The following is an 11,361-nucleotide window of genomic DNA, read 5'->3' as shown; positions in this document are numbered from 1 at the left end:
CTTTGGCAGACACAGATCTTTTGTGTCTGTACAGCATCTGTGTGTGCAGCATCTTGCAAAGATTTTTTTCTAATGGAGTTCAGCTCCATAGAAAAGACTGTGAAGGTATGGCTCATATTACATGGAAGGGTGGTAAGATTGGTCTGTGATCTTCCATTTTCCAAAGAGTATAGTCTGATGTGTGTATGAGCCTTTAGACAGGAAATGACTACAGTGTGGCACTCACTGATAAGAAAACACTTACCTAGCAGAAAATGGCTTCTGAGATAAAAAAAGGGGAATTGCTTATCACAACAAAATGATCTATACCTTGTGTTTTCCCCCACAGATTAGGCTTTTTGGGGGTGATATTTGTGTTCTGTAATTACTTTACGTTCTGTGCATTTTAAAGGGGAAAACAAAGGGAAAAAATGAAAAATACACAATTTCTACAATTCCATCCTCTATAGTTTTAAAATAAACGATGCTACTATACATAAAACCCACACATTTTATCTGCCTATGTTAAGTAGAACATTGGGAACAAAGTGCAAACATTTTTTTTTTCAAAAAACCTTATCGATTTTGAGAAAATAGATTTTAAGTTTCAAATGAAAAAAGTATTCATGTTTAAAAAAGAAAAACGCCAAAACCCGCCGACTTTAGCGGTAAATAGCAAAGCCCCCTTACATGATATAAACCCCACATTTTCAAGATATGTTAAGTGCAACATTTTTTTTTTCAAAAAGACCTTAAAGTTTTTGAGAAAATCGATTTTAAAAACTGGACGTTTAAAACTGGACGTTTTAAAAACGTCCATTGGTCCATTAACAGGGATAAATTGGACGTTTTAATCAGGGCTGTGGAGTCGGTCCAAGAATCCACTGACTCCGACGTTTAGGATTCCACCGACTCAGACTCCTCTAATTTGCATATTACAATTTTGTTGATTAAAAGTATAACATGAAATTCGTCTCTTAACTGCCAACGCTTAGGAATTTTACAAGACAACTGAAGTGAGAAGGATATGTAGACTACTATATTCCCTTTAGACTAAAATTAGTCCTTGGAAAGAGTACTTGTAAAAGCTACAGACTGGAACAAAGAACATCTATCAGGCCCTAGGCAATGTAACTGTGGGTACATGTAAGAATGATGTGCAGGTACTCTGCAGGGGAATGAGGAGATTCTTCCTCTATTACACATTCTTCATTCACAATCTGAACAGGGTTTATGGGTGACAGACAACACCTCTGTGTTCAATGTGCACAACATTCTCAGTGGATTCCCTGCAGCTCTGTGGGGAGTGCATATGTAGAGTATAGTACTACTGTGTAACAAAGTAAACCTGAGACAGATGAAATTAAAGTTTTATACATACCTGGGGCTTCCGCCAGCCGCCTTCAGGATAATCAGTCCCTCGCTGTTTTCCTTCACCACCTGGATCTTCTGCTATGAGTCCAGGTATTTAAACCAGTCGGGCGTAGTGCGCATGCACACACTCCGCCGCCGGGAGCATACTACACCTGTGCAGCACTATTGCGCAGGTGCAGAATGTACCTGACTGTGGGAGCGGCACATGGCTGGACTGCGCTGACTGACTGAATTACCAGGACTCATAGCAGAAGATCCAGGTGGCGGAGGAGGACAGCGAGGGACTGATTGGCCTGAAGAGGGCTGGAGGAAGCCCCAGGTATGTATAAAACTTTACTTTTCATCCGTCTCAGGTACCCTTTAATTCACCAAACCAAATTTTTAACAACATATCAAATTATTTGATTTCATGAGCAAAGAGAGTGCTGTACATTAGCATAAATGAGCATCAGTGTTCTCCCCAGAATTTTTTTTTTACAGCCGGGTGGCATAAAAAAGTAGCCGGGTGGCATGAAAAAATAGCCGGGTGGGGCAAGATGAGAGAATGCAGGGCCGGTGCATCTTTGCTTATAGCAGAGGAGGAGTTGAGCAGATGACAGCCGGGTGCTCACCGAAACTAGCCGGGTGGAGCACCCGGCTAAAAGAGCCTGGGGAGAACACTGATCATCAATGCAGAATTATTTTCATCTCATTGACCATCTCTATTAGTGATACGGCTACACATCAGGCTTTATTCTTACAGCGTAGATGTTATTTAGTATATGTTACGGCCAGAACCCGTAGTGTGGCCACTTCTAGTTCTGGCCAGCCACTTCGGGTTCTGGCCGGCCAATGTGCGAAATTAGAAATGTAATGTTTACGCCGTGTCGCTGCGGCCAAATTGATGACAACTTTCTTAATTTAATGAAATATTAAATTAAAATATCGCCGGATCGACCCATGTATGCCAGGCATTAGAGACACAGGATCAACAGGGGAGTCAGGCAACTGGTATTATTTTTAAAGGAAAAATCCATATACTTCTCAGTTTAGGTTCCCTTTAATCTACCCACACTTGCTGGGTTTAACCTGCCTGATGTGGCTGTTAAAGAGAATCTGTACTCTAATATTCTTACACTAAAAAACATACCATTCTATTCCTTATTTTCTCCTGTGCCCCTCTGTGCTGTTTCTGCCACTCTCTGCTGCAATCCTGGCTTGTAATTAACAGTTTTAGGCAGTGTTTACAAACAAATTAACCAGCTTGTGATAGACTCACATAAACAGATTGTGTGAGTCATACAGAGTGTGCAGGGGGCCTGCAGAAGGTGTGTATCGCTTCTATCCAATCACAAGCAGCCCTGCACATTCCACACATTCAAGCCTTAGTCCAACACGACAGAGGAAAGGAGATAAGATATATTACAGAGACAGTGCAATTAGGAAAGGCTGCAGTAAGCCAGAGCACATTAGAACAGGCATAGGAACTTATAGGATAGAAGAACTAAGGCTGAAAAATGTGTTACAGAGTCTCTTTAAGGATTGTCTCAGTTGATAATTTAGCATGTCCAACGCCCAGCTGACCCCTGTGTATGTTCTAATCATCTGTATCCTGAAAGCTGCTCTGTTGTGCACTGCATGTCAGCCCTCTGCCCTGCTCCATAACAGATGCTTTGCTCTCCTGTAGGCTATCGACACCATTCTACAGATCTCTGCCCCGAACTCCTGCCTGAAGGATTGAGTGCAGGTCCTGTGGGCCACTGTCCTTGTACCTTTTCAACATTTTGTATACTTTGTAACTAAATTCAATTCCTGCCCTGGCACAGTAGATAGGGTTGTCTGTTAAAGAGAATCTGTATTGTTAAAATCGCACAAAAGTAAACATACCAGTGCGTTAGGGGACATCTCCTATTACCCTCTGTCACAATTTCGCCGCTCCCCGCCGCATTAAAAGTGGTTAAAAACAGTTTTAAAAAGTTTGTTTATAAACAAACAAAATGGCCACCAAAACAGGAAGTAGGTTGATGTACAGTATGTCCACACATAGAAAATACATCCATACACAAGCAGGCTGTATACAGCATTCCTTTTGAATCTCAAGAGATCATTTGTGTGTTTCTTTCCCCCCTGAGGGGGGAGTGCATAGCAGAACCACAACACTGAAGAACTTGGCAGCCTTCCAGACACAGGCTGACAAGTCTGACAAGGGAAAGATACATTGATTTATTACAGAGACTGTGATAGTACAAAGTGCTGCAGTAAGCCAGAACACATTAGAATAGCTTTTGGAACTTGTAGGATGATAAAAAACAGGATGCAATTTTTGTTACGGAGTCTCTTTAAGGCTTGGGAGCACACTTTGCAAAATTGCATGCAGTTTTCAGTAGTGCACACCTGAAAAACACATGCAGTTTTGCTAAGTGTGCTCCCAGCCTTAGGGATGCTGTCCTTTCAGCTACTGGCAAAGATGTTACCACTAAATCTAACTTTGTCTGTTCAATGAGCTCTAGGTGGTCACACATGATACAATAAAATGATCCGATTTTACGGAAATACAATAAATATGATCTGAAAAAAATCGAAAGCTCTTTATTCGACTGAAAAATCTGATCGGATTTCCCGTTTTTCTTTTTTGTTTTTTTTTTTTTAGTTCGATCCGGAATGTTGGAAATTTTTCTTCCATTTTTCTAAAGATTGTATGGTGTGTGTTAGATTGTCAATTAATATACACACCCTAGCAATTTTCTCAGTTTCCAATTATTTTTATCATAATTGTGGGAAAGATTTAACTTGTGTGTGGTACATTGGTCATATTTTTGAAATGTTACAATCAGTCAGAAAAATTGATTGCAATTCTTAAATTGAACAGATATTGAAAAAATGATATGGTGTGTGTGGCCACCTTAAGGGTACCAACAAGTTTGTCCACATCTGTATTCTGGGTATGCGTTATTATGCTGTGTGTGTATTTAGTATCTGGATGGTGTGTGTGTGTGTACCAGCTGTGCTGTATATGCTGGCTGAGTGTTGTACGTCTCATGCTTGTATGCTGTCTCGTGTGTGTATGCAGGTTGTCTCTGGTGTCACTGTCTGTTGCGGAGTCTCCTCTCTTTCATGGTGAGCTTAGTGATTGAGGGAGAACCCTATTGTGTGCCAGAAAGAGGGGCATCGTTTTTCTATGAATCCAGGGTGATCTAATCTATTCTTGTTTTTTGCAGCACTGTGAAAAGTTCTGCTGAACTAAACCAGAGGCTGGAGAGTCTGGCTCAGAATGAGGCAGCATCCCAGCATGCCCTGCAGCGAGTCGCACACCCCTCATTGGAGTATAGAGCGAAAGAAGAGAGTGCTGGACTTGTTAGAATGCAACCCTCTCCCGCTCGGAAGCTGCCTCAGGTGTGTACTGTTGAAATAAAGGACAAGGTCAGTGTGGTGGTGATTGCCTTGTGTCTGTGTGACCTTTATTTATGGGTTTTCTTCCTCCTGTAGACAATCGAGGCAGTGACAGCCAGTGCACCCCCCATGTCTCCAGGCTCAAGTGGTGAGCTGTCCCCATTTGACCTTTTAAGTGACATTGGAGATGTGGGTCCTGCTTCGCCCACAGATGATGGCCTGGATGGTAACCAGCATGACTCAACTTCTGCCCAGAAGTGGGACAGCACCACAGAGATTGCTGAGCAGGCCAAACATGTGAGTAGCTGTCATGTGTAAGGCTACAGCTGTTCATGTGATAGAATTTACTTTGCACTATGGTTGAGCCAGTCTCTACTGGTGCTGATAAACATTGGAACCCGTTGGGAAACTGCTGGAATAGTTCACTACAAGTGATACAGCCTGTAGAGTGGTGTTGTACCGTGTTGGCCATCAGTAAAAGCAGGAAGTTTGGAATCAGGATTATACTTACAGGAAGAGAGTCTGAAAAGGCTTATTAGCTAAAAGCTTACGCTTTTTCTTTTTAAAGTGGAAATCCTGTGTAATTTTAAAGTCTTTGCAAGGGATTATATTAAATTAATTTTAAAGTCTTTGCCAGGGATAATAAATTATGAAAGCCGTAGTTCTTCGTAGTTCCCACTCTGCCCATGCTATGCCATATAAGGCAATGGCCCCTCCCTATTATGGAAAAATGCCATGGCATTTTTTTTATTATTTTGTTTTGGAGGTTGGGTTACTTCCTCCCTAGCCTCCAGCTCTGTTGTCTGCCCCCAGCTCTATGGGTGCGGCATAATCGCACAACATTCCTCTGAGGAGAAAGGAAATCTTGCGTTATTACGCTGTCATAGAACTGGAGGCGGGGCTGTGGAGGTTGTAATCCAGCCTCCCAAAAATAAGACTGGTGTTATTCCATAATGAGGGAGCGGCCTTCATCTTACATGGTGGAGCACAGTTTAATACTCAGTAGAGGCTCCAACCAAATTCATATGTAATAGCAATAAAGTCCCACAAATTCCACAACACAAGTTCTTTTCCTCCTGCAGATGTTTGAATGTCCTTCTTCTTGCAAATCACACCACACCACACCCAATCTGAAGCCCCTCACCAGAGGCAATAACCCCCAGGGTCTAGTAGTGCATTGGGGATGTTTCCTGGTCACCCCCAACCTCCACCATCAGATACAATCCACTTCCTATTTCTTCTTCTTCAATAACCCATTCATGGCCAATTTGCTAACTTAACCCTCTGGGCGATACAATTGCATCGCCCAGGAGGGGGCGCAGCTACATGATAGCCGCTGCGCAGCGGCATCCCCCCACCCACTCCGATCGCCTTCGGCGATCAGAGTAAGCAGGAAATCCCGTTCAGAACGGGATTTCCTGCTGGGCTTCCCCGGTCGCCATGGCGACGGGGCGGAATGACGTCATGGACGTCGTGACGTCAGAGGGAGTCACGATCCACCCCTCAGTGCTGCCTGGCACTGATTAACCAGGCTGCGCAAGGGGTCTGCGGGGGGGCTGCACGGCGGGTTGCGGCCGAGCGGCGGCGATCGGAAGTTACACGCAGCTAGCAAAGTGCTAGCTGCGTGTAACAAAAAAAAAAATTATGCAAATCGATGATCGCCCAGGAAGTTAAAATAACCTCTTATCACATAATTCTGTAAAGCGAAGTATAAAAGGGTGTTGCACTCACATAAACTGACTTGTAAAACAGCGTAGCGTTTGATGTAGGGCTCTGCATAACTTACCTCGCTGCCTCCCTGTAATCACACCTTGAAAAAAGTAACTTTTGGGAAAAGTCAAATTTTCAGAGAGGAAAGTCTTGCAGCAATATTCCCTCTTCCTGCAGCTGATACAAACCCTACAATAAATCGGCACTGTTTCTACTTCCTGATTCATGGAAGCAGATATATTGTTAACAGCCTGTGCTTTCAAATGAGCTCATCTGCCATCTCTGACGTGGCAGTCGTGACACAGGGGAGAGATCAAATTACAACTTGTGATTAGACACAAATGAGGAAGAATTAAACGGGCCAAACTCTCTAAATACAGAGTGCATAACTCTTTGTTGTTTTTCTGCCTTGTGCAAGTGTTCAGGTCCACTTTAAAGTGAACCAGAGACTAGGCACCCTCATTTTATTTTACGAATGAAACAGAGAGCAGGGTTGGTGTTTTCTCTAATGTTCCCACTGATGTATATGGTAAAATACATGAGGGTGCTTTGTCTCTGGTTCACTTTAAGAGGAAAGAATGGGAGGGTGGTAGAAGTGATTACATGGGGTGTTGTGTGAGGAGAAGAACAGACAACTCGAGATATGTGAATCCAGCATGTACATACCTCTAGCTTTCGGGTCATTGAAGAGTCCGCTTTTAGCACTCTTTACTGTGATCTAAGAATAACCATACAAAGGTTGTGAACTCTTGCTACATGTGTTCCAGTACCTCATCAAATTGGCCTACACCCTGTGTTTCACTGAAAACCCCCATCACCAGATTTCTACACCTTCCTTCCTAACCTGGCTTTATACCACCTGCACTGTGCCCAGTAATATTACTCTTTATCAAGCTGCAGTAAAATCTGTGTAAATTAATGTAAAGGTTTCTAATGCTTGGCCATAGTGGATGACAGCCAGCTGAATCTTTGCTTTAAAGGGAGCCTGAAGTGATGGGAATACAGAGGCTGCTGTCTTCATTCTCTAATAAACAATGCCGTTTGCCTGACTTCTGCGCTGATGCTTTGCAAGTCACTGGCCTAGAATCAGTATGCAGATAAGATGCTTTGACTCTGGGCTGACTCCCACTGGCTGCAGGCTTGCAAAAGCTCAGCATGGCAGCCAAACAACTGATATTGATTAAAAGATGGTAGCCTCAAACCTGAAATGAGAGGAATATGGAGGCAGACGTATATATTTCCTTTTAAACAGTACCAGTTGCCTGGCAGCCCTGCTGATTGGTTTAGCTGCAGTAGTGTCTGAATAACACCAGAAACAAGCATGCAGATCCGACAATGTCAGACATCTGATATGCTGCATGCTTGTTAAAGAGACTCTGAAGCGAGAATAAATCTTGCTTCAGAGCTCATAGTTAGCAGGGGCAAGTGTGCCCCTGCTAAAACGCCGCCATCGCGCGGCTAAACGGGGGTCCCTTACCTTCAAAATCCCCTCCGTGCAGCGGGGGAGCGCTTCCGCATTGGGGCAGGGCTAACCGCTGCAGACCTGCCCCACGCGCGCCTGTCACCGCGTATCTCCGCCTCTCCCTCGCCCCTCTCAGTCTTCCTTCACTGAGAGGGGCGGGGGAGAGGCGGCGATGCGCCGCTGGTAGACGCGCTGTGAGGTAGGGCTGCAGCCGTTAGCCCTGCCTCCAGCAGCAGGAAAATCTACGACCAATTTGGTCGTTGATTTTGCGGGGGGGTTGGGGGTGAAGGGACCCCCGTTTAGCCGCGGGATAGCGGCGTTTTAGCTGTTGAATATAAGCACTGAAGCGAGATTTATTCTCGCTTCAGTGTCTCTTTAAGGGTGTAAAAGTATTAGAGGCAGAGGATAGCCAGGCAACTGGTATTGCTTATAAAGGAATGTCATCCTCCATATACCTCTCACTTTAGGTGTGCTTTAAATCTGGCTTCTGATGGAGAACCAGGGCCCCAAAGTACAGGCAGTGATGGGAATTGTTGGGGAGAGTGAAATAAAAATATTTTTTTTCACGCTTTGTCCGAAGCACAAATGTAACTTTCTGGCTGGATTTATTTTTAAAGATTACATTTTTGCTTTATGCAAAAAGAAAGATCTCCGGGACGGTTTCTTATTTTCTCTTGCTGTCCATTTTATTTTTCCCTAAAAAGGAAGCGGAGATTGAGAATCGAATTGCTGAGTTACGGAAGGAAGGCTTCTGGAGTCCGCGCCGCCTCTCCAAGTTCCCTGAGCCAACTCGTCCTAAAGTGCAGTGGGACTATCTGTGTGAGGAGATGCAGTGGCTGGCTGCAGACTTTGCACAGGAGCGTCGCTGGAAGAGGGGCGTGGCGCGCAAGGTGGGTGCAATGTCTTTCTCAAATGACTAGATACAGCAAGTCTCTGTATGTCTCTATAGGTACCTTGGGTTCTCTCCTCTCTGTGTGACTGCTCTGTACTTCTGACTCCTCTCGCTACCCTGTCCTCTTGCTGCTTCCTTCTGTGTGTGGCTGCTCCTTCCTCCTCCTCCTACCTTTGTGTGGCTCCTCTTTCTACCTCTGTTTGACTGCTCCTTCTTACGCTCATCTCATTTCTTCTCATTCTCACTTTAACTTGGCATCTTATGTTGTCTGCACTCCCACGTACAGTGACGCTAATAGCTGAAGGATTGCACTGATAAAACAGGTCCTTGCCTGGATGTGTAGGCTTGGATTTGGTAGCTGGTGCTATAGGAAATTGTCTTTGCTATAATGAAGTGTCTATATCTGACATTCTGTTATGCAGAGAGAGACACTCCTTAGCTTTGTGCTTGTTCTGTTGTATGTTATTGCTTACTCCAATCTCCGGCTCACCCCTTTGTGGTGAATGTTTCCTCCTCTGTCTCAGGAGAGTGCAGTTGCTCCTTCCTCCACAGTCTTGGTCTTCTCTAATGGCTCCTGCCTCCCTCTGGTTTCTAATTTCTCCTCTCCAGCTCTCCTATGGCGTCTGCCTACTCCTCCTTTCTCCCACTCTCATCTGAGAGGCTGCTCACTCTTTCTCCTCTTCTCCCGCTAAACAGGGTTCCAAGCACCATAACTGCGAAATAATCAAATAAACCTCTTCCTAAGAACTTCTTGTAAATGATATGGGCATTTGGGGGGCAGCAAGCATTTACTTTAGAGGAGCTGTTCCCAACCCCCCAATATGTTGGCTTCTATCTTGCTTCTTTCTGTGCCATAGATAAAGCAGTTTAAATTGTCCAGGTGATGCCTCTCATCCCCGGCCACTGCAATGCATGTTGGGAGATGTAGCTCTTTAATGTGAGTACTTCTTACAACCAAGAGATGTACTCATATTGAAGAACTACATCTCTCTGCTTGCATATTGGTGGCCGGGGACACGCAACATCACCGTGGCCAATTTGGGAGGGAGGGGCCAGGGAGCAGCCACTCAAAGGTAAGTAAAACACACACACACACACACCTACACACACTTTATGAGCCTGCTCTGCGGTTGCTCCTTTCTTTCATCTCACTCTCCTTGTCGGTTTTCCTTCTCTCGCCTGCTCTCCTCTGCGCAGCTTCCCACCTCACTTTCTTCTCTCCTTCGCTCCTCTAGTAGCAAACTCCTTTCCTTCTCCTTTTCTCCCCTGCATGGTTGTTTCTTTTACTTCCTATTTCTCTTTCATCTCTGCATGTCTGTGTTCTCTTCTTTCTTTCCCACTCGCCTCTTTTTGGCTGTCCTTTCTCTACCACTCTTTTTTATGTGGCAGTTCCCTCTTTCTTTCTTGCTGTCCATTGTATGAATGCTCCTTCCTCTTCGCACCGACTATCCTCTGTGTGGCAGCTCTCACCTCATGTTTTCTTCTTGTGCCAGATCCATTTTTTCTCTTCCTCTCGTCTTTTGTAGCTTCTCTCTCCTCTATCCTAATCTTTACGTGGCCACCCCTTCTGTTCTCCTCTGCGTGGCTGCACTTTCTCCTGCATTGGCACTCCCTCATTATCCTTTGTTTATGTGCATCTTCTTTTAATACACTCTTTGGCGTGCCTGTTTTATCTGTTGTGTGCAGTGACTGACTTTGATGTGACGGCAAGGAATTTTTCTCTTGTTTACCGCTGACTGTAGAGCATGTTAGAAATCATCTCTTTGTGTTTGTTAGGTTGTAAGAATGGTTGTGCGTCACCATGAAGAGCTGAAGCAGAAAGAGGAGAGAGCGCGGAGAGAAGAACAGTCTAAACTGAGGCGCATTGCTACCTCCATCGCCAAGGAAGTGCGCCAGTTCTGGAGCAATGTAGAAAAGGTGAATGCTCTTGTCAGAACTCACTGTGCATCTGGGGGAGTCAGGCTGCTGCTAAATCATGTGTGGTGGTTATCAATGGTCAATAAAATGTATATCATTCTGCGATGATGCTAATTTATGCAGCTTGAAAAATGATCTTCATGCTGCATGAATTTACTAGCATTGAAATTTGAGGGTGTAGTGCGAGGATCCCTGTTCCTAGTGGTACAGGCAGACCTCATATTCTGGTTGTGTAGAACCTCTATGGCTGGGGGTGCAAGCAGGATCTAGATCTCTGTGGGTGTATAATCTTTGGGGTGACAGGCAGGGTGTCTGTGGGTACAAGCAGCACCTCTGTCTTTGGATGTGCATACAGGGGTGTTGGATCTCTATTGCTGGGGGAACAGGCAGGTCCTCATATCCTGGATGTGTAGGATCTCTATTCCTGGAAGTACAGTACAGGTGTGGTTTATTTCCCTGTGCATGTACGATCTCTTAAGGGTGGGAGTACAGGCAGGTTCTTTTTTTCTGTATATGTAGTCTGTGGATGTGTTTGCCTAGGGAAGGGTACAAGCAGGATCTTTCTCTGGGCGTAAGATCACTAGGGCCAGGGAGTTATAGGCAGTGCCTCTATCTCTGGGTGTAGGATCTCTATGGCTGGAGAGTATAGGCAGGGCTT

General features: G+C 44.7%; 1 protein-coding gene across 3 annotated transcripts in view; it reads left to right on the top strand.

Moving 5' to 3' along the window:
- Window positions 1-11,361, top strand: part of SRCAP (Snf2 related CREBBP activator protein) — a 114,150-nt gene that overhangs the window by 32,971 nt on the left and 69,818 nt on the right. For all 3 annotated transcript variants that reach the window (XM_068244127.1, XM_068244126.1, XM_068244125.1), the window contains exons 2-5: window positions 4,551-4,725; window positions 4,819-5,019; window positions 8,599-8,784; window positions 10,563-10,703. In XM_068244127.1, the coding sequence (XP_068100228.1) occupies window positions 4,693-4,725; window positions 4,819-5,019; window positions 8,599-8,784; window positions 10,563-10,703 (561 nt within the window). In that variant the 5' untranslated portion in view covers window positions 4,551-4,692. The remainder of the gene's footprint in view (window positions 1-4,550; window positions 4,726-4,818; window positions 5,020-8,598; window positions 8,785-10,562; window positions 10,704-11,361) is intronic.

The sequence above is a fragment of the Hyperolius riggenbachi genome, chromosome 7 (assembly GCF_040937935.1).
Source record: "Hyperolius riggenbachi isolate aHypRig1 chromosome 7, aHypRig1.pri, whole genome shotgun sequence".
Classification (NCBI taxonomy): domain Eukaryota; kingdom Metazoa; phylum Chordata; class Amphibia; order Anura; family Hyperoliidae; genus Hyperolius; species Hyperolius riggenbachi.
The sequence above is the reverse complement of the archived record's forward strand: the minus strand, read 5'-3'. Positions and strand labels throughout refer to the sequence as shown.